Source organism: Crocuta crocuta, unplaced genomic scaffold (genome assembly GCF_008692635.1).
Source record: "Crocuta crocuta isolate KB4526 unplaced genomic scaffold, BGI_CrCroc_1.0 scaffold184, whole genome shotgun sequence".
NCBI classification, from domain to species: domain Eukaryota; kingdom Metazoa; phylum Chordata; class Mammalia; order Carnivora; family Hyaenidae; genus Crocuta; species Crocuta crocuta.
In genome coordinates this window covers 4093320-4120190 of record NW_027530006.1, presented here as the reverse complement: position 1 = coordinate 4120190, position 26871 = coordinate 4093320, and the positions used below count along the sequence as shown (strand labels likewise).

The 26871-nt window shown below is 38.3% G+C and overlaps 1 protein-coding gene across 1 annotated transcript in view; it reads left to right on the top strand.

Annotated features, from left to right (window-relative positions):
* Positions 1-25417, top strand: part of ARL8B (ARF like GTPase 8B) — a 54144-nt gene extending 28727 nt beyond the window's left edge. Inside the window, exons 2-7 of the mRNA XM_077763739.1 lie at positions 10992-11072; positions 12100-12173; positions 12575-12668; positions 16396-16463; positions 17033-17103; positions 23335-25417. Of these exons, the coding sequence (XP_077619865.1) occupies positions 10992-11072; positions 12100-12173; positions 12575-12668; positions 16396-16463; positions 17033-17103; positions 23335-23384 (438 nt within the window). The 3' untranslated portion in view covers positions 23385-25417. The remainder of the gene's footprint in view (positions 1-10991; positions 11073-12099; positions 12174-12574; positions 12669-16395; positions 16464-17032; positions 17104-23334) is intronic.
* The last annotated feature ends 1454 nt before the right edge of the window (positions 25418-26871 follow it).

Below are 26871 nucleotides of genomic sequence, written 5' to 3'. Positions count from 1 at the left end.
GGTAAATTCCTAGCAGTGCTATTGCTGGGTCATCGGGGAGTTCTATTGTTAATTTTTTGAGGAACCTCCACACTGTTTTCCAGAGGGGCTGTACCAGTTTACATTCCCACCAACAGTGTAGGAGGGTGCCCATTTCTCCACATCCTCTCCAGCAGTTAGAGTTCCCTGATTTGCTCATTTTAGTCACTCTGACCAGCATGAGGTGGTATCTCAGTGTGGTTTTGATTTGTATTTCCCTGATGATGAGTGACGTTGCTGTTTCCTTTGTTTTAAATGATATACATTTATTGTGTGATAATTTTTAGATTTCCTAAAAATTAGTTTCTCTTCCTTCTGTCTGTTTGAATAAGTGAGTGAATAAATAAATGAAGGAGTGAAAGCACAGGCAAAGTAGCTTTGTGGTCCTCAAAGACCATAGAGGAAAGATGAACATTATAGGTGTCTGTGAGTCAGTACAACACACCAACACACATTCATTGTCTGTATATGCTGTTGATAATTGGATCATGTGTGAAATAGGCTTTTATTTTTACTTTATTTATTTTGATTTTTTTAATGTTTATTTTTGAGAGAAAGATCAAGATCGAGACAGTATAAGCAGGGAAGGGGCAGACAGAGAGGGAGACAAAGAATTTGAAGCAGGCCCCAGGCTCTGAGCTGTCAGCCAGAGCTTGACATGGGGCTGGAACTCATGATGCAAGATCATGACCTGACCCAAGTTCAGATGCCTACCCAGCTGAGCCGCCCCTCAGAAATTGGCTTTTATAATTGGTTTGCCTGTGTTAGAACCCCTAGGCCCTGAGCGCCTGGGTGGCTCAGTTGCTTGAGTGTTTGACTTCGGTTCAGGTCTTGATCTCATGGTTCGTGGGTTCGAGCCCCGCATTGGACTCTGTGCTGACGGCTCCGAGCCTGGAGCCTGCTTCAGATTCTGTGTCTCCCTCTCTGACTCTCCCCTGCTCACGCTGTTTCTCTCTCTCTCTCTCAGAAATAAATACAAAACATTAAAAAACAAAACAAAACAAAACCCTAGGCCAGAGTTTATAAATGTTAAGCCTGAGAGCTGTAACTACTTGTCCCTCATATGTGTAGACAACACAGATGGAAGAGCACATCTTTACCAAGTCCAGATGGAAGCCACAGCTACTTGGTGTGAATTGCCAGACCAGATGAAAAACATTGGCATACAGACCATAGTCCCCACAGGATCCTGTCCACGTAAGAGTCTAAGGATGCTCTTACTCTTTTTTTTCCCCTAAATAGGTTCATGCTCAACATGGGGCTTGAACTCAAGACCTTTAGATTAAGAGTCGTGTGCTCTACTGACTGAGCCAGCGAGGTGCCCCTAGCTAACTATTGAAGAGTGAGAAGATTTTTTTTTTTTAGTGTTGCAGGTCACAGCATTTCTTTTTTTGAAGGCTAATCTTGGAATTTTATGATTTTGTAGAAAGTTTTTATTATTTGATTTGTTTCAGAGAAATTTGAGTTTGTTTAGAACAGTGGCCCATTTTGAGAATTTGGGCCATCCGAAGAAAAGAGGCCTTACTTGATTATGTTCCCAGGAAACCTGAAATTTAAAATATTTGCATGCTTCTTAATTCTATATCGTAAGTTCTAATGAGAATACCTCCCTCCCCAAACAAACAAAACCCACAGACAAACCCCCTGGAATTTTGAGAGAAGTTATTCTTTGGTTATTAAGATTTAACTCCCCAAACACATTTTTTAATGTGTGTGTTCAAACTGATGTGCTGTGGCAATGAACTTTGTGTGTCTATAGTTGGAAGTAAATCCAGATTTGCACATAATCTGAGAACACATTGTTGTCTTTTAGAAAAATATGTAAGGAAAGATTGTCCATAATAATTCTTGACGTGCTACTGTAGTGAAGGATTATCTTTTCTAGCCCCTTCAAAAAACTGTTGCAGGGGGTGATGGGTGGATCAGTTGGTTAAGCGTCTGGCTGTTGATTTTAGTTCAGGACATGATCTCATGGTTCTTGTGGCTGAGCCCCTCATTGAGCTCCATGCTGACAGTGTAGAGCCTGCTTGGGTTTTTTTGTCTCCTTTTGTCTCTGCTCTTCCCCCTTGCCCCTCAGATTGTACTTTCTTTCCTGTCTCTCTCTCTCTCTTCTCAAAATAAATAGGTAAACATTAAAAAAAAAAGAGTGTTATAAGGGAGATCTCCTCAGACATAAAGTCTCTGTTTACAGTGGTAACTACTGTATTAAGTGTTTATAAAGAAGAGGAAAATGTTAGTTTAATTCCAGAAATTAAGAGAAGCCTAGATGTAGAACATACTATATTTAATTCATTTCCCAGGTTGTAAATAAATACTGAAACATTGGAGTAGATTTTAAAATGCCAGTTTTAAAGCCCAGAGGATTTTACTTTATACTGAAACTATGAAATATAAAACATGGGTTTTTCGATTAGGATACATCTGTAAATGAGTGTCCTTTTAGAATATTAAAGGATATTGTTTTGAAATAATGTCAAATGTACAGATCATTTGTTTGATCATTCATGTACCCTGTTTGCCATTTTACATAGGTAAGATATATGTACCATGGCCCTTTATGTAAAATACTTAAGCATGTTATTTTCTAAGATTTGGGATATTCTCTTACATGACTAGTTTAGTTTACCAACTTTATGACATTAAAAAATGATACCTCACTGATTTTATCTGTCGCTTTTTGTCAGCTGACAAATTGACAGGTATAGGATCCAGCCTCAGGTCAGGTACTGCCTTTAGTCTGCATGTCTCTTTAATCCACTCTAGCCTGAAACATTTTTACAGCTTCCCTTTGCCTTTTATAACAACACTGACATTTGTCAAAAATATTCCCTCTCCCATTTAATAGAATGTTTCTCATTTAGGGTTTGTGTGATGGTTCCTCAGTATCCTCAGTTTATGCATTCTCAGCTGAAATACTGCGTGGGGGATATCATGTCCTTCTCGTGGTATCGCTTCTGTAGGCGCAGAATGTCCATCTGAACTTCATATTGTTGATTTTGATCACTCAGTCAAGGTGTTATTTGAGTTCTCAATTGTATTATTACTAGTTTTTCCTCCTGTAGGTAATGAGGGTTTGTGGGGATAACACTTTAAGACCATGGAAATAGATTTCCCCCTAGAACTATCTTTCATTTAAAAATTTTCATTTTTAAAAATGAAATTTCTTTTCATTTAAAAAATTTTTCATTTTACTTCCCCAGCAAAATATAGGTTGTCATTCTTTTTATTTTTATTATTACCAGTAATTCCATTTGTTAATGAAATATAAGAGGCATAATCATGCTACTAACTAGAAAAATTAGTTTTGGTAACAATTTTATGTTAAAAGTTTTTGCAAAGAAAAGTGACTAACTTGTATATTTACTGGCCATATTTTCCTATCAAATGTGTGAATTTTGGCAATTAAACAATTGAGTCATAGTGTGTTTTGTTTAAAAAAGAAAGATTGCTCTGCTTAGCATGTGAAAAGTAGTTTCTTCTGGTCAAGAGATATTTATATGAGGCGTTTATCCTGCTCCTTATTACATTCTTTGTTTACAAAGTACCTTGATAATAACCAGAGCATTTAAAAAGAAAAAGAAAAAAAGGATGGTTAGAGAATACTGTGAGACATTTGTCAAAGCAGGTGTTTTTCCACTTGTCTTTTTAAATTTATTCCACTGGATTGGATTACTGCTATAGATGGACAGATGAAGTAAAAAGAAGCTTATTTTCCCATGTTAATAGCTTACTTTCTGCATATTTGTGCATTTAAAAGAGCAACTGTTTAATTCATTAGAATCCTTACTTTAAAGCACTGAAGTGTATGGATATTTCACTGTGTTCTCCCCAGTGTTAGCATAGTTTACAGACAGCCCCTGCTTAGGATCTCTCTGGTACATTAACCTATTTACAAAGAATAGACCTTCCCCCTTTCTGATTGTCTTAGGTGTGGTCAGTGAAGTATCCTTTCATTAAAGCAGGTCTACAGGCCTCATCTTTTCTGCCTTTCTGGTGTTAACTTTTACCTTGGTTCTTCTTTTTCCTTTAAATTCCTTCCTCTTTTCCATTTATCTTGTTTCTAAGATCTGCAGTAATAAATTTAGGTAAACTCTACATGTGATTTAGCCCTGTAAGAAAACTTTCTGGGACAAGATTTGCTTTTAGTCTTTGATATACTAATGAATTTTGGGAAAAGAGCTACATTTTTCTACAGTTGTAGGCATTCATCTCTTGATTAACTCTATTTTATTTTTTATTTATTAAAAGTTTTTTAATGTTTATTTTACAGAGAGAGGGAGAGATACAGAGTATGAGCGGGGAAGGGGCAGAGAGACAGGGAGACATAGAATCCAAAGTAGGCTCTAGACTCTGAACTGTCAACATAGAGCCCTATGTGGGGCTTGAACTCATGGACCATGAGATCATGACCTGAGCTAAAGTCAGATGCTTAACCAACTAAGCCACCCAGGTGCCCCTGTTTCTATTTTACTTTTAAAGTTTTATTTATTTAAGTAATCTCTCTACCTAAAGTGGGGCTCAAGCTTGTTACTTAACTATATTTTAAGAAGCCTGTGCATAAAATATAACATCATAAACATTAGAACTAGAACTTAACTTTGGACCTACTCTTCTAGTTCCCTCTTCTAGATACGGTAGCTTCATTCCAAAGGTAAAATGACATGCATGTGGTTAGTAAGTAGCAAGACTGGTAATAACATTCTCTGACTTAGAGGATAGTTTCCTCTTTACTATCTTATTTTGCTTTCAGTCTGTTTTATCCAGCCAAATTCTAGGAATATTGCCTTGAGACTTTGGCTTACAGGGTGTGTGTTAATGACTGCAGTTATATCCACCATCCCAGAATCAGTGAGTGCTACTTGTACATGATTTATTAAGTGCCAAGAATAGTGCTTGGTGTTATTTAAGTGTTAAATTTGTTTAAGTTAATAGAATGATAAATGATTAAGTAGTATATTTTTTAAGCATCTATTTGCTTCCTAAATTGCTAGTCTCAGTTTAGTGGCATTTTGACAGCATAGAAATAAATATTCTCTGTTATCTAGAAAACAGTTGCTAACTGAGGGGTTTAGTCATTCAGCACAAGCTTTGAAAAGTGAACAATAAGACTTGACACTAGGAAAGAAGTAGAAAATGCTTCCAAGTCTATACAGTAGTTATACCACAAAATCCATGCATCACAGTTAAATATTTATTAAACATATTTCTGTACTCAAGACATTTTGGGATTAAAAATTCAAAAGACTTGATTACCTAATTTTCAGCCATTGCAGGTTAGCAAATGATTTAGGAAAAAGTTATTGTTAGCTTCTGCAACCATTGAGAAGTATTGGTGAAGAAAGAGCTGAAGAATAGTCTTAAGAAAGCTTAGGGGCACCACCCCAGTATACTGCAGACCCTTACATCATTTTATCTTGGAGTGGTACTGTAATTGATGTCCATGATCATTAAATTTTATTGCCAGAAGAGCTCTTACAGGTTATCTATCTTAGTTTTCTTGTTTTATGTTTGGAAAGTGACTTTCAAGTACCAAGAACATGTTAAATCATGTTCCACAGGTTGTATGTGAGAAGTGTGTGCATTTTAGGAAGCTTTCTGTGAAAGCTAGTTTAAAAGTTTGGGCATTTAAAAAGTTGAGCTACCATTTCTGGCTGTTTCATTATATAAAACATCTATTTTCTAATGATCCAAACAAATAAGGCATTATCTCACACAGATCTCATTTCAGACATTAATTAAAGCTTATTACAATACATATAATTACAGTGGAAATCTTTAAGAAAAACAGAATCAACCACTATTGAGCTATGTGATGTTGGGGATTTATTTCCTGTTCTATAAAAATGATAGTGATAATTGCCCCTTCTTACAGCATATGAGTTTTGAAGTTGTGGTAAAATATACAAAACATAAAATTTACCATCTTAATTATTCTTAAGTGTACAGTTAGCTTAGTAGGTAGTAACTACATTCACCTTGTTATGTAACCGTCACCACCATCCATCTATAGAACTTTTTTATCTTTCCAAACTGAAATTCCATACCCACTAAGCAATAACTCCCTATTTCCCCCTTCTCCCTAGCCTTTAGCAAACACCATTCTACTCTCTGTCTTTGCAAATTTAACTATATTTTAGGTTCCTCATGTAAGTAGAATCATATAGTATATGTCTTTTTGTACCTGGCTTATTTCACAGTATATACACTGAAGTATAATGTCTTCAGTGTTATCTTTGTTTTAGCATGAATAAGGTATTTAGGGCAGAGTAACATTACATCATAGGAATAGACTACATTTTGTTTATCCCTTCATCTGCCAGTGGCCTTTGGGTTTCTTTTACCTTTTGGCTGTTATGGATAATGCTGTTGTGTATGTGGGTGTACAGATATTGTTTTGAGTCCCCTCTTTCAGTGCTTTTTGGTATATAACCAGAAGTGGAATTGCTGAATCGTGTGGTAATTCTGTTTTTAATTTTTTCAGGAATTACTATACTGGTTTTCATAGTAGCTGCACCATTTTATGTTCCTGCAACAGTGCACTAGGATATGGCTCCATATCCTCACTGCAGCTTGTTATTTTTTGTTGTTTTTATTTTTTGATAATAGCCAATCTTAATGGGTTTGGGGTGGTATCTTTCATGGTTTTGATTTACATTTCCCTAATGATTAGTGGGTTGAGTATCTTTCCTGTCCTTATTAGCTATTTGTATATTTCCTTTGGAGAATATCTCTTTAGGTCCTTTACCCATTAAAACAAAATTTTTGTTAAGGCTTTTAAAGAGCAGTTTTAAGTTAGCAACATAATTGAGGGGAAGGTATAAATATTTCTCATACACTTCTTGCCCCTACACTCAGCTTTATCAACATCCCACACTAGAGTGGTACATTTGTTACAATTGATGCATTTGCACTGACACACGTCATGATCACCCAAAGTCCATAGCTTTACGTTATCTTTCACTCTTTGTGTTGTACCTTGTGTAGGTTTGGACAAATGTGTAGTGACATGTATCCATCATTATGGTATCATGGCAGAGTATTTTTACTAGCTAAAAATCCTCTGTGGTCTGCCCATTCATTTCTTCCCCACCCCTTCCAACTCCTGTCAACCACTGATTTTCTTACTGTTTCCATAGTTGTACTTTTTCAGAATATTCTTGGAGTCATGTTTTCAGTCATTTTGTTGGAATCCTGTAGAGTATGTAGGCCTCCCAGATTGAGTCTTTCATTTAGATATGTTTTTAAGATTCCTTCATGTCTTTTTGTGGGTAGGTAGCTCATTTCTTTTTAGTGTTGAATAATTTACATTTCTTGGATATACCACAGTCTGTTTATACATTTACTGAAGGACATCTTGGTTGCTTCCAAGTTTTAGGAGTTATGCTTAAAGGCGCTGTAAGCATTAATGTGCAGGTTTTTGTGTGGACTTAAGTTTTCAACTTCTTTGGATAAATACAAAGAAGCATGATTGCCAAATTGGATGGTGAGAGTATATTTGGTTTTATAAGAAACCACCAAACTGTCTTCCACAGTGGCTGTACCATTTTGCATTCCTATCAGTAATGAATGAGAGTTCCTGTTGCTCCACATGCTTAGCAGCATTGGTATTAATCGCTGTACAGATTTTGGCCACTCATCGATAAGTCTGCAGTGGTATCTCATTGTTTTAATTAATTTGCATTTCTCTGATGACCTATGATTCCATTATTTGCCGTCTTGTATCTTCTTTGGTGAAGTATCTGTTAAGGTCTGTGCTCATTTAAAAAAAATTTTTTTACTGTTTATTTATTTTGAGAGAGAGAGAAGAAAGGAGAGAGAGAATCCGAAGCAGGCTCCACATGTCAGCACAGAGCCTGACATGGAGCCTGAACTCACAAAACTGGAGATCAAAAGTGGGATGCTGAGATACCCAGGTGGCCCATGTGGCTCATTTTTAAATGAATTGTTCCTTTTCATTTTGTTGAGGTTTTAAGAGTTCTTTGTATATTTTGTATAACAGACCTTTATTGGATGTGTGTATCTTTTGCAGATATTTTCTCCTGCTTTGTGCCTGTTTACTAACTCTGTAATTCGTTTACTCTTGTTCACAAGACAGATTTGAATTATAATGAAGTCCAGCTTATTGTTGCTTTTGTGGACAGTGCCTTTGGTGTTACCTTTGTTCCTTTTTATATCAGGTTATATTTTTGTTGTATCAAGACTAGTTTTGATGGGGGCACCTAGGTGGCTCAGTCGGTTAAGCGTCCGACTTCAACTCAGGTCATGAGCCCACAGTTCGTGGGTTCAAGTCCCACGTTGGGCTCTGTGCTGACAGCTCAGAGCCTGGAGCCTGCTTCGGATTCTGTGTCTCCCTCTTTCTCTGCCCCTTCCCGCCTCAAGCTCTGTCTCTCTCTCTCTCTCAAAAATAAATATTAGAAAAAAAGTTTTAAAAAAACCTAGTTTTGATGTATGTAGTTTTGATGTCATGACTAGATTTTCACATATTAATCATATGTGAAAGTTCTGAGAATTATGTCTAATATAAATGAAAGTAGTGATTGTAGTGATTGTGGTTAATGTCTTTTTTCTTTTTCTTTTTATTTAGCATTTAGTTAAAAATTTTTAACGTTGTTTTATTTTTGAGAGAGAGAGAGCAAGCGCGCATGCGTGCAATTGGGGAGGGGCAGAGAGAGAGGGCTGACTGAGCTGTCAGCACAGAGCCCAGTATGGGGCTCAAACTCACAAACTGTGAGATCATGACCTGAGCAGAAATCAGATGCTTAACTGACAACCAACCGAGCCACCCAAGTGCACCAACATCATCTTTTCTGAGATTAGCCTGAACTCCACTGAGTAGGGTGAGGGGAGCAAAGTAGAACTTTGGAGTTATGAAGAGGAAATTAACGTATAATATTGGAATTCAGTGTGTTCAGGGCTTGTAGACAGTTTTAGAATCATGTGTGGCTAGCATAAGGTCATAGCAAACAATCGGCCAGTGTTAGGGCCTTGAAAATAGTTCTGTTTGTTTAACCATTCCTATTTTGAGAAATTTCATAATCCTGGGCTGTTTACCTAAAAAATAAGAGTCAAGTCAACTGAGAAATTAATATTGGGTAAATAAAACATATAAATATATAATATTAGTCGTTAACTGTGACTCCTAGTAATTGCAGTCAAAAATAAAGAATATGTCAAGAAGTGTGAAAGAGCTCTTAGGAGAATTATGATACTTTACTGAAGATTTAAAAGATTTGAATGTTTGAGTGGACACATCATGTGCCTGGAGATGGAGAGGTTTGATAGTTAAATATGGAGAATTGATATAGGGCAATCCTTCTCAAATTAGATACAGTTAATATACCTCCAGTTAGTATTTTAACTGAAATATGAATTTCTAAAGTTTATTTGGAATGTGAGCAATGAATGAACCATTTCAAATTCTTTTTTTTTTTTTTTACAAATAGTTTATTGTCAAGTTGGTTTCCATATAACACCCAGTGCTCATCCCCACAAGTGCCCTCCTCCGTGCCCATCTCCTCCCTCCCCCCCACACCCATGAGTCCTCAGTTTGTTCTCAACATTCAAGAACCATTTCAAATTCTTGATCTATATAGAATAATATATTGTACAAGCTATAGTAATTCATCTGATTGTAATTTAGGATAAACAGATTAATGGAAAAGAATTGAAGACTGAGATATTAGAACTATCTCTGTGTGGCATTTGGCAAATCAGTTAAAATTAGTTAGGAATGTGTACATTTCTCTCTTTCTTTCTTTTTTTCCACTAGCCTTTGTGCCCAGTGTATAGCCCAGTGGGGGCTTGGATTCGCAACCCTGAGATCAAGATCTGACCTGAGATAGAGTCAGACTCTTAACTGACTGAGGCACTGAGGTCCTCCAGGAATGTGTGGATTTTTAAATGTGGAGTGAGATGATTGACAAAAGGAACTTTTTTGCACTGTATAATCAAATTCTAGATGGGCAAACATTTTAAATCTGAAGAAGTCATTCAAATACTATTAGAAAATATTTCAGTTTTATGACAAGAAAGTCATAAACCAAAAAGAGAACAGAATTGATTACATACAAGGAAAACCTATAAAATGACAAAATAATTTGGGATGCCTGGGTGGCTCAGCTGGTTGAGCATCCCTCTTGATTTTGGCTCAGGTCATGATCCCATTGTTACGGGATAGAGGCCTATGTTGGGCTCTATGCTGAGTGTGGAGCCTGCTTAAGATTCTCTCTCTCTCTCTCTCTCTCTCTCTGCCCCACTTCCCTGCTCATGTGCTTTCCCTCTCTCTCTCAAAAAATAAAAAAACGAAAATAAATAAAACACATCTTTTTAAAAAAATGACAAAATATTTTATAAACCTCGTTACAAGACAAACTTGGAAAAACTATTCAGCTATGAGTTGTAACAGATATTGTCAAAATAATTTAAATGCTAAAAATGGAAAACTTTGAAGTTTTACTTCTGATTTCCTGCTTTGCGTGTTAACATTTATGTATAGGAGGAGAAATTAATAAATGCTTATTCATAGTTTAATACTTTTTTTAAATTTAAGGAAATATATACAATATTTTATTATTTTTTTAAATGTTTTTTAATTTATTTTTGAGAGAGAGAGAGAATCCTAAGCAGGCTCCATTCTGTCAGTGCAGAACCTGACTCGGGGCTCCATCCCACAAACCGTGAACTCACAACTTGAGCCAAAATCAAGAGTTGGATGCTTAACTAACTTAGCCACCTACGTGCTCCCAAAATACCTTGTTTTAAATGGGGGAAATGTTACTGTATGAACAAAATAATGTGTCTCTTCAAGAATTAGGGGTATAAAGCATGTTTTCTTAAGACATTATTAACACCACTGAAAAATTAGTTAAATACTAAGAAGTTTCCAGAGCATTGTTGATGCCTGAAGTTTATGCCGTGTTATGTATCTTAATAAATACCAATTAATCTAATTTCAGGTGTTTTCTTCTGTTTAGTCAGGTCAATTCAGTGAAGATATGATACCCACAGTGGGCTTCAATATGAGGAAAGTAACTAAAGGTAACGTCACAATAAAGGTACGTGATCTTTCTGTACTTGATTTGAATTGTTAGCCACACACACAGCTAGATATCTTTGTTTCTTTGTTTTTTACATGCTTATTTGTATTTCTTAACCCATGAATGGGTATGTTTCAAAAGAATGTAAATCAATTGTTTGTTTTTTTTTTTCCTGGCTCTAATAGATTAAAATGTGTAAGTTGAAATGGTATTAAGTGCCATAAGAAAACACTAAACATAGGATTTGGCAGAATAATATTTAGAGTCTGGATGTTTCTAGGAAATAAAAATCCCATGTTTAGATCTGTGGTTTGGGATGTATATAAAAATAAAAATTCCATGTTTGGGTGGTAGTGTTATATTGTTTCAGTGGGTAGTATTTTATATTGAAAGATAATGTATTATTTATAATATTGGTAATTTAGTATTATATTTGTGCTATGTATGTGGTAACTTAGTTTTTTCTTTCTTTGTTACTAAGCCCTAAAATTAAAACTAGAAAATTGGAAAGCTAACTAGTTAAACATAATTTTTGTAAATGTTTATTTTGAGAGAGAGAGCGCGCAAGCACACAAGCAGGGGAGGGGCAGAGAGAGAGAGAGGAAGAGAGAGAATCTCAAGCAAGCTCTTTGCTGTCAGCATGGAATCTGATGCAGGTNGCGCGCAAGCACACAAGCAGGGGAGGGGCAGAGAGAGAGAGAGAGGAAGAGAGAGAATCTCAAGCAAGCTCTGTGCTGTCAGCATGGAATCTGATGCAGGGCTCAATCCCATGAACTGTGAGATTGTGACCTGAGCGGGAATCAAGGGTCGGACACTTAACCAACTGAGCCATCCAGGCATCCCTGAACTTAATGTTTAGAAATGGCCCCAAGAACTTCTAGATTAAGAGCTTGTTTTATTAGCTCAAGTTTTTCTGCAGTAATTTGGCTCTAACATTGTGTAAAAAAGCATACCTGCCTTATCTTTCTCCCCCTCTTCTGGTACTTTTTCCTTTCGTGTATACTTGAAGTATTTTTATTAAGAATTGTCTGTCTTGGTTTTAAAGATTTGGGACATAGGAGGACAGCCCCGTTTCCGGAGCATGTGGGAACGGTACTGCAGAGGAGTCAATGCCATTGTGTAAGCACTTTTTACAAAAATCAATTTAGGTTTCCAGGAAAAAAAGTTGTTTTTGATACTTCAGAGGCTCAATTTGTATTTCACACAATATCTTTCTCAGATATTTTCTTAGTATAATCCCGTTAATATGAAGCTTGAAAAAATTAATCATAGATGAGAGTTTTATTTGTTTTTTGTTTATGCAGTTAAGAGCTAAGGAATATAAATGTTTTACTATCATGTTTTAGCACCTAAGAATAGTCTATTTAAAAGTATTTTTGGGTACTGAGCTTCTCTTTATGTAGGTCTTTATTTTGGCTAACAGTTTCAGTAGTATAAATCTTAAAATTAAAAACTTCTGTTCCTAATTTTGATCATCAGAGAATTTAGAGAAAACATATCAAAACTGCTTTTTTTCTAAGTTACATGATAGATGCTGCAGATCGTGAAAAGATAGAAGCCTCTCGAAATGAACTACATAATCTTCTAGATAAACCACAGTTACAAGGAATTCCAGTAAGTATGGACTTTTTGTTATTTTATATTATATGATACTATTTATATTATTGAAAGTATATTATGTTTGATTATGTTATATTTGAAATCAGTAAAGTGTCTTCTGTGTTAAAGTTTTAAAAGGCTTACTTATCCTTACTGAATACTGAATATGAGCCATATACTGGGTGCTGTGCTATGTATTCATTTCTTAACCATCTGTTTGTCAAACTATGCAGTAGGAGCAGTGCTCAGGCCTGAGGATACAGTCATGAACAGAAGTGAGTAGAAACATGCTCCCTGCATCATGGAGCTCGTGGTTTAGGAGGAAAGGTAGATGCCATGAAACCATTTGAATAGTACAGCTCTGATAAGTGCTGCAAAGGAGAGGTGCAAGGGGCCATGGAAGGGGTAAAGTTAGAGGAGAGATTTGATCTAGTTTGAGGGAAGAACGATTCCAGAAGGAAGTGATGCTTGAGCTGAACTGTGAGTGACAGGAAGGCATGTGAGGTGGGATGATTGGAGGAGAAGGGAGCTGTAGGCCAAGAGAGGCCTTTTGGAAGGAGGAAGCAAGGCACTGAGAGGAGGCCAGTCTGTAGAGCACACAGCAGAGTGAGAGGGTGAGGGGTGTGGTGAGCTGTGAGGCAGCCAGGACACCAGAGGAGGCTGGGCCCGGCCGGGCTGGACCGGACTGTGTGGGAACTTTGTAATGTTTTAAATGATCAGATTTATTATTTAAGTCACTTTTATTTCAGTTTAAGAGTGGATTAAAGTGGCAAGAAGGGACTATAAGGAGGATAGTTTTAGGAAGCTGTTGACGTTGTCCTGGAAGATTATAGTACCATGACTTAGGGTGGTAGTAGACAAGGGAGTGAGAAGTGGGTTAGAGGAGGAAATGTAAAGAATAATTCCTAGTTTTCTCGTTCATGCATTTAGATGGAAGGTGGTGCTATTTGTTGAGCCAAGAATACTGGAAAAGGACCAAGCTTTATTTAGCCTCATGACAATTTAATGAATGTCAAATACTTGAGGTATATTATCTCCATGAATCCTCACAACATAATGAGGTTCGTGGTTATCCTTCCTTTATAAAAGTTGTTACTCATTCAAGATTACATGGCAATATTATGTTGTGCAGCTAGGTTTTGAATACATGTCTATCTGACTTCAAAGCCAATTCTTTTTCTCCTATTTCAAAACGTAGTACTATATACCATAAGTAAACATCAGTCTTAAAGTCATCACAAGTCTTCTTAGTTGCAAGCAATAGAAAGCTGACTTAAGTAGGAAGGAATTCATTGAAAGGATATTGGGTAGCTCACAGAGCCTCTGAGAAGGCTGCACATAAGCAGGCTCAGGAGACAGGCTGGAGAAGGAAGCAAAGCAGCTGCCAGACACCAGACTCATACCACGGAGTAAGTCTGGTGACCACATGCAGTTCCTGAACACTGGACACAGTTGTTCTGATTGGAAAGTCATCGAGCCAATTCCCTTCCCCTGTCAGAATGGGTTCTCTGTACTGCTTTCCTGTATAACTGGCTCTGCATTGAAAGTTTTGGTTAATTCTAGATCTGGCAGAAAGGAAAGCTGGGGAAAAATTATCCATAGAAGCAAGTAGCTCTATCAGGAGGCAGATTCATAAGGTAGGAGGAGATTTCTTAAATGTAGTAAGAGGTCTGAAATGCCAGGCAACCTCCAAACTGACAACTGGTCACATATGACTGTGATGTTATTTTTAGAAACTCAGGCAGGTTCAGCTTGAGAACCTTAAGTGTCTTAAATAAGAGTATGGAGAGACGTAGGAGTTGGGAAAGGGGAGACAGGCTGACCAAAGGTATTGAGGTTGGGCTCTTGGCACTCAGTCCCTGTAGTGAATTTTCCTGTGAGCTACTGGTTTCCCTGGCCCTCTGTCCTTTGTTCAGAGTCAGAGTCTGGGGCCCAGGAGTACAGCTGGTCAAAGTATATGGAGTCACCTGTGAGGGTGGGGGTGTATTAAGTGAAAGGAATAGGTATGACAAGGTAGACCTGGCATGTACTTTGTTAAGATGGGTCAGAGATAAAGGTTTTTAGAATACACTGACTTTATTTATAAATTTTTTAAAATGCTTTATTTATTTCTGAGAGAGAAAGAGACAGCGTGAGCAGGGGAGGGCGGAGAGAGAGGGAGACACAGAATCCGAAACAGGCTCCAGGCTCTGAGCTGTCAGCACAGAGCCCAATGTGGAGCTCAAACCCACGAACCGTGAGATCATGACCTGAGCCGAAGTCAGACGCTTAACCAACTAAGCCACACAGGTGCCCCATAGAACACACTGACTTTAGAGTGTGGATGTCGAATATGTTACAGGTACTTGTATTCTCGCTTTCTCTAAGGCAGAAAGGACGTATCTGAAAAAGATAGATTGGTAGTTGGGAAGCCTATTTCAACTTTCCTTTCTTTTCAAAGCACATTTAGCAACCTGATGACAGCATATATTGCAAGAGTTGATAGCTGCTATATTTATCCTGAGCTCCAGACTTAACCATTGTCTTAGAGTATTTATACATGGTATTTTGTAGGATAGATCAGGAATTTTAAAAACCTATTTGTATGTTTATATGATAATGGCTAACATAAAACATGGTTTAAAAATTGTTCCCCCGCTCTTGGTTGTGTTGAGATAATATTCACATTTTGGTAGAGATTTATTTACTAGTAGCAGAATGCATACCATAGACTTAGATTTTTTTTTTTTTAAGAGAGCAAGTTGGGGAGAGGGAGAGAGATAATCTTAAACAGGCTCAACACCCAGCTTCCAGTCTGCCATGGGGCTCGATCTCACAATTATGAGATCATGACCTGAGCCAAAATCGAGAGTTGGGCACTTAACTGACTGATCCACCCAGGAGCCCCTAGACTTAGAATATTTTGTTTTTTATTTGAGAGAGAGAGAGAGAGAAGAACACAAACGAAAGCCGGGGAGAGGGGCAGAGGGAGAGAGAAAATCTCAAGCAGGTTCCATGCTCAGCATGGAGCCCTATTGTGGGGTTTGATCCTATGAACTGAGCCAAAATCCAGAGTGGGACATTCAACCAGCTGAGCTGCCCAAGTGCCCCTAGACTTGGCATATTTTATTTTATTTTTGTTTTTTTTTTTTATATATTATTTGTTTTTGGGAGAGTGCAGGTCAGGGAGGAGCCGGGAGAGGGGGATAGAGTGTCCAAGCCAGCTCTGCACTGATAGGCTGACAGCAGAGAACCCAGTGTAGGGCTTGGACTCCCGAACCATGAGATCATGACCTGAGCTGGGTGAAGCTGGGTGCTCAACTGACTGAACCATCCAGTGCCCCTAGACTTAGAATATTTTAAATGTTTATTTTTCATTTTTGAGAGCGCTAGATGAGGAGGGGCACTCCTCTTTGACAGCGAAGAGCCTGATGTGAGGCTCAAAACCCCTGCGAGATCATGACCTCAGCTGAAGTTGGATGCACAGCCAACTGAGCCAACCGGATGACTGTAGACTTAGACTATTTAAAATAGAAGTTGGCAGCCACATGTTGGATTAAGGACATCTGTGTGGGAGAAGTTAAAATGGGTGCTAATTTGAATGATAGAATGAATGAGATAGGCTACCACTTACCCAAATATGCCTTAATAGTAATGGCATGTGGTTCCATTCCAGTTTTCATGTCCACAGATATGACTATCATATGCTTCTGTGACCTTTTCTTACATAAAAGTTTATTGTTAACGTCTTGTCTTTTTAAAGGTACTAGTACTTGGAAACAAGAGAGATCTTCCGAATGCCTTGGATGAAAAACAGCTAATTGAAAAAATGTATGTCTTAAGAATGAATGATGGTGTTTTTTTTTAAAAGTTTGGTTCCAAATTACACTTTTTGCCTACTCCTTTCTTTAGCATCGTTATATTATTATTTTTTATTTTTATTTTTAGAGAGCGTGTGAGAGCGGGAAAGGGGCAGAGGGGAGAGAGGGAGAATCCTTAGCAGGCTCCATGCTCAGCACAGAGCCTGACACGGGGCTCCATCCAATGTCTGTGGAATCATGACCTGAGCTGAGATCAAGAGTCGGATCTCAACTGACCGAGCCACCCCGGCGCCCCATAAGGATTTTATTTTAAAGTAATCTCTGTACCCAACATGAAGTTCAAACTCACAACCCCAAGATCAAGAGTTGCATGCTCTTCTGCCTGAGCCAGCCAGGCGCCCCTGTTATTTAGTAATGATTATACTTATGTTTTTAGGTACCAAAGAAGTGAATTTCTAAAATTTCAGTAGTAGTAAAATAATTTCTTCAGTATAAAAAGACCAGAAAATTGAACAAAGGGTGATGAGTATGATGGTTATTTTAAGCACCCACTTACTCTTTTACTTCTGCTGCTTATAGGAACCTGTCTGCTATTCAGGATAGAGAAATTTGCTGCTATTCAATTTCTTGCAAAGAAAAGGATAATATAGGTAAGAAATGACTGTTGAAGAAATGGGTATTAATGGAAAGGTGTCTTAATGCTTTCTACTGTTTATTTTCCCTATTTCTGTTTAATTGACTTCCTTTTTAGAGTACTGTTGTTTTTGCCTCAGGAAAAAGAAAAGACTTTATATATCTTTTGACAACAAAGACACATCCTGAATGTGCTCTATGCTATTTAAAGAAGTAAATGAAATAGACATGAAGTTAAACATTATGTGATATCAATTTATTGTATTAATTTTGGTAGAGCTAGTATCCAGCTGTGCTTTTTAACAAAATGACATTTTTGAAATAAGACTTTACAAAAATTACACTATTATTTGGTGTATAGGCACTAAAACAATTGTTCATTTATTGAACCAGTACGTTATTGCAGTATGTTAGTACTATATTGGAGGTATAAGCCAAAAGTACCCTTTATCTATTAAGTGTCTGTATAAATTTTCTAGAATTGCCATAGCAAAGTACCACAAACGGGGTGGCTTAAAACAGCAGAAGCTTATATTCTTAAGTTCAGGAGGAGAGGCATCCAAAATCCAGGTGTCACAGGGCCCTGAAGGCTGCCAGGGAAGTACCCTTCCTTCCTTCTTCTTAGTCTGTGACTGCTGGCAGCTTTTGCCTTGGAGATGGCATCATTCCAGCTTCTGTCTCCGGCTTCGCACTGCCTTCTCCTCTGTGTGTGTCTCTGTGTATTTTCTCTTCTTAGGAAGACACATATCATTGGATTAGGGCCTACTATAACCTAGTATGACCTCATCTTATTTCTGCAAAGACTATTTCCAAATAAATTCTAAAGTTCTGGTAGGTGTGAATTTTTAGGGGACACTATTCAATCTGTTACAGTATCCTTAAAGAATAAGTATATCTGGTTGGACTTTAGTTTCTAACTAATTTATGAGAGATTATTTAATAAAAGTGTATTGGAATCGGTAAAAAGGGTCAACAGGTAAAAAGGAAAGAGGACTGGAAGAGTTTGACAAGATAAAAGGCTCTTCAACCTGTTAACTGCTTGAGTGAAAAGACCTCTAACAGTGCAATAAAATATACTTAGTGGTAAAGTATAGGTAAAGTATACCTTCATGGAAAAAGCTACTCAAGCTAAGTCACATGGTTCTTGTCTGGGCATGACCGGCTCAACCAAAGTATGAAAGGAGAGTTTAATGCATGTACCTTGAAGCAGGTGGGTAGGAGCCTAGGGATTTTCGTGGCACCTTCACTTTTCTGAGTTTGGTGGCCACTGGTCAGAAAGATCTCCCTGTGGGTCACTGCAGAAAAATGAGGCTCTCCATCATTGCTGCATAGTAGGCTACAAACAGCATGGGCTTCCGAGTCAGGCAGCCTCAGGCCAGAACACTTGGTCCTAAGTTACTTTCTGACTGGCCTTGGACAAAGCACTTAACCTCCCTGATCTCCAGTTTTTACTCATCTATAAAATGGTGATAATGGCAGCAATTTCAAAACTCTCCTGTGAGAAGGAATGTGAAAATGTATTGCAGCATTTGACATATGGTGGATGTCACATGGGGGTATTAGTTTTCTGTTGCTGCTGTCAGCTAGCAGCCTATCATGGTTCTCACTGAGCTGGAAATCAAGGACTCAAGTGATAGGTTGTGCTCTTTCTGTAGACTCTAGGAGAGACTCCATTTCCTTGCCTGGGTTTCCACCTTTTAGATCCTGCCTGCTGTCTTGGCTCATGGCTCCTTCCTCTATCTTCAAAGTAAAAAAACATTTTATCTCTCCAACCATTCTACCATAGTCACCTCCAATTAAAACAAAACAAAACAAAAACTTGTATTGGAATAAAATGTAGAAAATAAATAGTGCTAAAATAGTGTGTTTAAAAGGTATTCTGATTTTTTTTTTCCCTTTAGCCTTTATTATGTATTGGTTCCTACCATAGTTAACTTTTCCCAAGTCATTTCTAGTCTATCAGGTCTCTCCCTATACGTTCTCAAACATGCTCTTTTGAGTTCAAAGTGTTGATAGTTTTCTGGCTAATTCTGGGCTTTCTTATGATTTTATTTTATTATTTTTTTAAGTTTATTTTGAGAGAGAATGAACATGCATTCATGGGTGAGAGAGGGGCAGAGAAAGGAGGAGAGAGAACCTCAAGCACATCTGTGCTCTCAGCACAGAGCCTGACACCAGGCTCACTCTAAAGAACCATGTGCTCATGACCTGAGCCAAAATCAAGAATCGGATGCTTAACCTATTGAACCACCCAGGTGCCCCATAAAAGATTTTATTTTATTTTATTATTTTTTTTAAATACTGATTTATTTTTGAGAGAGAGAGAGAGACAGTGCAAGCAGGAGAGGACCCGAGAGAGAGGGAGACCAAGAATCCGAAGCAGGCTCCAGGCTCTGAGCTGTCAGCATGGAGCCTGACATAGGGCTAGAACTCATGAACTGTGAAATCATGACCTGAGCTGAAGTCAAACGTTTAACCGACTGAGCTACCCAGGTGCCCCAAGATTTTATTTTTAAGTAATCTCTACACCCAGCATGGGGCTTGAATTTAATAACCCTGAGATCAAGAGTCCCATGCTCCACTGACTGAGCCAGCCAGGCCCCTGAGCTTCCTTTAAAGAACATCTAAAAGCAATCTGAGCCTAATACTTTGCTGATGGACACAAACTCTCTCCTCTGTTCAATGGTTAGAATAAGTGACTTGTTATATTGTGAGCATTCAGTTAACTTGAGAACAGACTCTTCAAACACGTAGGGTTACAAAGAGTTTATTAAAAAATATTTTCCCCCTTTGTTAGGAGGAATTCTTGTTAAATTTTAAGTTGTGACACCTTGAGAGTATTTACTTACACACCAGTGTTCTCATCAAAGGATTTCTTCCTCAGGAGACGTTTGGCAACGTCCAGAGACACTTGGTTGTCGTAATAAGGAGTGTGATGCTGGCACTTGGTAGAGACCAGGGATATTCTAAACATGCAACAGTCCCCACAGCTAAGAACTGTCCAGCCTCAGATGTCAGCAGTAGAGGCAAGGTTGAAAAACACTGTTCTATACTAACCATAATTTTTACGGCATTGTGCTATTCTGTAAATCCATCTTACTACCTTATATACTCTTTAGTATTGCATAAAATAGGAAAAGGAAGTTATTGAAAGCAGAAAAGAAAAATCCTTTATTTTATTAACTTAGGAAACCAGCCAGATACTTCCTTGAAAAAAATCTCAGGAGCTCATTTAGGAAAGGAAATGCCGGAGAGCTGGGGAGAACTTTTGCTATTTGAGGCTGATCTTCTAGTCCGTAGAGAGGGCTCCAGAGTCCCCCCGTGTGTGAGTGTAGAACTCCTGCTTCACTTCATATTTTTAAGCCCTAGGATGTGGATCCACTCTACCTAGATTCAAAACAAATAATTTGTAAATCAGAATGCCTATTTGGAGCAAGAAATACAACTAATAGCCAATTAGAGTAGACTTCTTGGGTAATCAAGTCAGAACATCCTCCTTAATCTCATCTTTTACAACATATTTTAGAACCAAATGTATGAATATACTAAATTGTTCCAAAGTTATCTCCGTGCACATGGATTGTATATTCTTCCAGCTTCCTCTGTGGCATATGAAATACTTCAGTAATAGATCCTCAGACCACACATAGAACAGATTACTTCTGGGAACATGGTCTTTGCAAAGATGACTCATGTTTGTGGCCCTTTTTCTCATGGAAGATGACTTCTTTTTCTGAGTATCTTGTTTCTTTTCTGCCTTTTTTCTAGTCTTAAGGATCCATCTGTCTTTAGGATGTGATTTTTGTCCAGTGTCCACAACTTTTGATTTTGTTTTTTTTTAAGTGAATATCTTAAATATTTAAATGTAGGCATTTCACGTTCAGTTTTCCCTTTCTCCCTGTTCAGTTCTAATGAATATGGCTTTGCTCTTAGTGCACACTGCTCTCCTCCTCTGAAAGTGCACACAGTCCGGCTCAGCACTCAGGTGAAATCATTGTTTTCACAACTCTGAACAGATCGTGTTTGTTCAGATCTTAGTTCTAAGCTGTTCTTTATATATGTGTGGAGTACAGTTTCTCTAACACACATTAGCTGGGAAACTGAATTTGCACTCACCTTTCAGGGTTGGAGAATGCTGCTTTTGACAAATGCTTACATACCCTTTGTATGGATGACCCATTTTAAAGAACTCAAGCGACAGTGATTCGTCATTTGACTTAGCTGCTTTCTCTTGTGACTCCAAGTGCTTTTCTTGGCTAATCTCAGCTACTGTAGCTTCACTTGCCACCTCTATGGTGGTATCTTACCAGTCCCATCCCTTTCTGAGATACATAGAGCTAAAACTACCTGCTGGACATCTCCATGCCTGTTATCTTCTGCACCTCAAGCCTGATGTGTTTTAGAGCTAAANCAGGGACCGGAGGAAAGTGTGCAATGCCTCTGAGCAGGGACGGAGGAGGGCGACAGTAGATCAGTAGACTAGCGGTTATACTCAGGGACTAAGCTGGGAGGGGGAATACTTGACTAGGGTGTGGAGTTTCTGCATAGTCTTCTTACACGCAGTGTCTCAAATAGACATTCCCGGAGGGGCTGGAATACTGGGAAATCGGTGGAGGGGATTGTGGGAAATGTGCCTTCCCCAGAAGAGCTCCCCACCCCCACAGCCGCTGCGGCCACCACCACTGCAGCCCTGACCATGGGACCATCGCCAGCCTTTACCACCAACCGACCCACAAGCTATTGATAGGGAAATGCTAGCAAAGCCGACTGGGATTGTGTCTGACAGAAACGCTGAGTAACAGCGGCCGCCACCATCCTAACTGCGCTCACCGGGCACTTAATGTGTGTCAGACGTTCTGGCAGATACTTCAAACACATTGTCTCACAGAATCATCACATCCTACCAATGTGGTAGACCATTCTTTTTAAGTTTATTTATTTATTTTGAAAGAGAGAGAAGGACAGAGAGAATTCTAAGTAGGCTCTACACTATCAGCGGAGAGTGTGACACAGGGCTCAAACCCATGACCTTGAGGTAATGACCTGAGCCACAATCAAGAGTCAGATGCTTAACTGACTGAGCCACCTGGGGGCGCCCCTACAGCTAAATTCTTAATCTTTTTTTTCTCAAGGCTGTTCTTTCTTTAGCCACTGTGTTTGTCAACAGCTCCATGACAAATACAACTCACTGAGGTCAGAAGAACCTTTCTCACCCACTACATTTAGGCAGTCTTTCCTTTGTCCATCCCTATAGCACTTGTTTGTTTCAGGCCTTCCTCCACTGTGATAGTTGGTGCCAGTATTGGCAGCCCTCCAGTTGTCCTCTGTTGCCATTGTTCATCACACTAAAATAAAGTAATACAAGTTCTCTGCCTAACATTCTTCAATAACTTCTAATTGACTTGAGAATAAAACCCAAACCTAGTAGCATCTTAGAGTGGGATACAAGGATATCTGGCTCCTTGTCCATGGTTCTCCATTGAGGACATTTTTGCTCCCAGGGGACATCTGGCAATATCTGGAGACACTGTTGTCACGACTAGGAGTGTGTAGGCAGAGTGATAATGGCATCTAGTGGTAGAGGTCATGGATACTGCAAAGTAGTCTCCCATGCACAAGAAAGGCCCCTTCCCATCCCAGCAAAGAATTATCCAGTCCAAAATTCCAGAAGGTGAAGTGAGAATCCCTGGTGTAGCCTTAGCAACGAGTGGGAGTCCCTTTCCCCATCTCTGCTTCATCCACGTCTTATCAAATAAATATCCATCCAGATCTCCACACCATTCATGCCTTTGTTTATTCTTTTGCTTTTGTTGTTTCTTTTGCCTGGAATTCTGCAGGGCAACCTTCCTCCCAACCCCAAATGATTTCTTCTGTTTTCCAGCTTTGACACTGGAAGCTCCCTGAGGTCAAAGAGGGGTTCTCCCATATCTTTGCATTCCTGGCACTTCACATAATAGTACCTCATCTTAAGGCAGTCAATAAATTTTTGAAGGAATAAAAAGATGACACAAACTGTCCTGAGGACAATTTAACTTTTAAATCAGAGACTCCTGAGTCTCTCATAATTCCTTAGACTGCCCTCTTGAAATTTAGGTAATGGGGAATAGTAGTATAGGTGCAGAAAAGCAGAAGAGGGCAGGGCCAGCATGTATTTTGAATTAGCTGCATTTTAAATATTATCTCTCATATTTAGTAGTTTCTTAACTTTGGTATCTTAATGCCTTCAATTTTTTTCCCTCCATCTTTAGATATCACACTTCAGTGGCTTATTCAACATTCAAAATCTAGAAGAAGCTGAAGCATCTCCTGAAGTCTTCCAGTCCTTCCTGGCTATAATCCTAGAATTATTGTCCGTTCCTCTGAAGTACTCCCCAGAATACGGTCCTTCCTAAACCCAAGAAATTGCCTTTTTCAGAGTTTATTTCTCATGTGCACTGCTGAAGATGTGTATCCCTAATCCTTCATAAAGAATCAGCTAGAGTTGTCATGATAAAGTCAGCACACACAAAAAAAGCTTCTTATACATACTTGTCTTAAACAGGGTGTAGGGCTTTTTTTTTTTTTTTAAAAAAAAAACACATGTGACCATCTTAAATCAAGACAATTGCATATATATATATGTTCTGGTCTTTCTGGGCCAGATTTTTATATTGGTTTTCAGTAAATGTCCATGATATTTCGTTATAGAGACCATTAGCTAATACTGATACTGACTTGATAACAGCATGAAGTTTCTAGTGCCACACACAGTATTTAGAAAACCTTTAGCCTGACTCAAGTGGGATATAAACATAATGTTTACATATCTCACAAATGCATGTGAAATGTATAATTACACCTTAGGAATATAAAAAATGGTCTGCAAAGAGTGAGCAGAGGCACCGGATCAGTGTTGTTTATTGGTTCTTTACACTGGTAAGATCGTATATGAGTTTAAAACACATTCTGCTTTCTGAGAATTCTTCATCACCAGATAGCAGTTGGGGATATGGGAGGAACTAAGGCATGCTGTTGTGTATCTGTCCAGATCATTACTTCTCTATTTTTTCTTCTTCTTTTTTTGGGGGTTCAACACGCTTTTTTAAAGGGTTGGGAATTGAGGATTTTCTCAAAAGCTTTCATAAATTTAGAGCATTCCAGCCAGTATAATAAAATGTGTTAAGAAATGTCAGACTTTGTTCAAACACCTGTTTGTTCTTTCTATCTCCAGTCATTAAATCAGTGCTGCTGCATGACACTCTAACTCTCGACTTTTTATATCCAGTCATAGACTTTCAGCACAATAGATACTTACTTAGAAAGAAATAATTCTTATTTTTCTCTCTTATTGATGTAAGGTTTGGCACTTTTTGTCTGGTGCCATTAGACATCTTGATTATCGTGACAACTCTAGACCTGCCTGCTCTATCTAATGTAATCATGCACAACGTCTACAGGTTGTTTAATGATCACCCGGGGAACTGAGGAGCTGATGCTGTGTATTGTTTGCTTCTATGATACGGAGATGTATACAAATTTAAAACAACATGTTTTGTAGTTTCGTGATGTCCATATACATAAAGGGACATATTAATACTGGTTCACTTGTAAATTGTTACATAAACCACTGTAGTAGATAAAACTCTATGGTACACCCGCTTATGTGTTGCCTCACACTGTGTGTGATTTTGTTTCTTTTGTTACGCAGCACTCATGTAGACAGTGCATTTCCAGACATGTTGAGCACTCAGAAGTGCAGTCAACAGTAAGTTCTTTTAATGAATACCAGTTTTAATTTATAGACTGCCATGGCCTTAACAATATTCTGTACAAAATACTGCACTGTGTTGCACAGATACTACTTGTTTTCCTCCATTCACATTTTTATGAGTAGAATCTCAAGCTTTTAAAATTCTGTTCATGTTCTTTGAAGCATGTTGCATACTTCCCTGATGGGATGGATGGTTCTGTACATGAAGGGGTATTTAAACTTGCTACTGTAGCTCAACACCGTTAATGGTCGCTGTGAACCATTACAGAGAAGGTGGCAATTTGCTTGTGCCTAAAAGGAGGAATTGGAACTAGAAAGTGTGACTGTGTGGGGATCGCATAGGTTTGTTATTTGACCTATAGCTAAACCTTAATGTGTTTGTGTGTCTGTTCATTGCTTTCAGTATTTCAAGACATCCAAACTCTACTACCAACATTTTCCTGTGCATTAACTTCTGCATGTGAAAATTTAACAGTTACTGAACTTTGTAAATACGTGAATTTTTTTAATTTAGGTGATGCATTTTTTGTCTGTTTACTGCTCTTCTCAGCTTTATTCAATAAACTTGCATTTTGAGGGTTGTATTGACCATTTTAACTTAAAATGTGCATCCTGATGGAAGGTGCTGACTTTTTTGGAAGGGGATAGAAAGTTACCATGTGCAGGGGCCATAGACAATGTGTTAGAAAGAAATCAGCTCATTTCTCAAAGACCTGGGTCCGTGGGCTAGTTAAAATAGAAATAAACTTTTAAAATACCCACAGAATTGATATTGCGATTTTTTGGGGGGACAGGGTGGAGGAGATGCTATTACCTATAACCTGTCATGATACACCAAATTTAGGACTTCTCAAAGTGGCATGAGCTAGTTAAGCATTTTATAATCTATTCTTTTTAAAAATCATAACAAAACTTTATTAATAAATTGAAGTTGCAAGGCATGCCTGCTTATGGACTTCAGTTCCAGAATGAAATGATTTTAAATATCAAACGTTATGGTTTTCCCACAAAGGCCCCCTTTTTAAGTAAAGCCATTTGGTCTCCTTTGCTGTGTGCTCCTCGAAGCCACTGCAAAGATGGGATTTTATGTAGTTTTACTCAAGAAAAGTTCAGCTTGGCTCCTTGTCCTATATCCATACTGTTGTTCTGGATAGTCAAACCTTGTTGGCCAATTGGATGTGATTCAGCATTTCTAGGACAGAAATGTCTAGGAAATCCAGACTTAATTCTTGTATGGAATTGGTGGAGGCATGGAGTTAGGCAGTTCACCTGGTCCTCTTCTCACCACCCTCCTCCCAGAACGATTTTTGAAGGAGCATGTATGTCCCTGGGGGCGGTGGGTGGGTGGGGGTGCAGGGAGGATATAAGTTTAGCTTCCAGTATCCTTGATTTTAAATTTATATCGGCTTTCAACCATCGAGGCTTCTAAAATTAGCCCCTTTGATTGTGTCCTGTAAATTGGGTGTATTGGTCTGTAGTTACTTTAGCATTCATTGTTTGAGGAATTAATTGTCTTGTGTAGTTCTATCCATACAAGATCCAGTTACACCAAAATCCTGTTTGGTCATTCCAACCTCTCAGGGTCTGGCAGATTGAAAACTGGAGTGGAAGTGTGAGTTTACCATAGTCAGCATTATAATGTCACATCCAATTGGCCAGATACTTTAAAAATGCCATCGTGGGGAAACCAGCATGTTTAGTGTTTGAAATATATTTTTCTCTTAAAACCTTTGAATGTGCCCTTAATGATGTGCACGCCTGTGAACATACTTGAAAAGGAAGAGTATAAAGCAAACACTAGCCTTTCTGACTTCCCTGAAGCTTGCAGTTCTACAAATGTGGGGCCCGCTGCAGGTGTTTCCTGTTGATTAGTAAATAGCCTCCACACAATTTCTGTTTAAAACTCAGCTATTAATAAAAGTGGGTGCTTTTGTAATTGCTGCTTCTTGTTCTTAGGATAACAGAAGCAAGTCATTGACATGCTAGATAGATGGCAATGGGAAGTTCTTTAAGCAACAGCAGTAGTCATTCATTA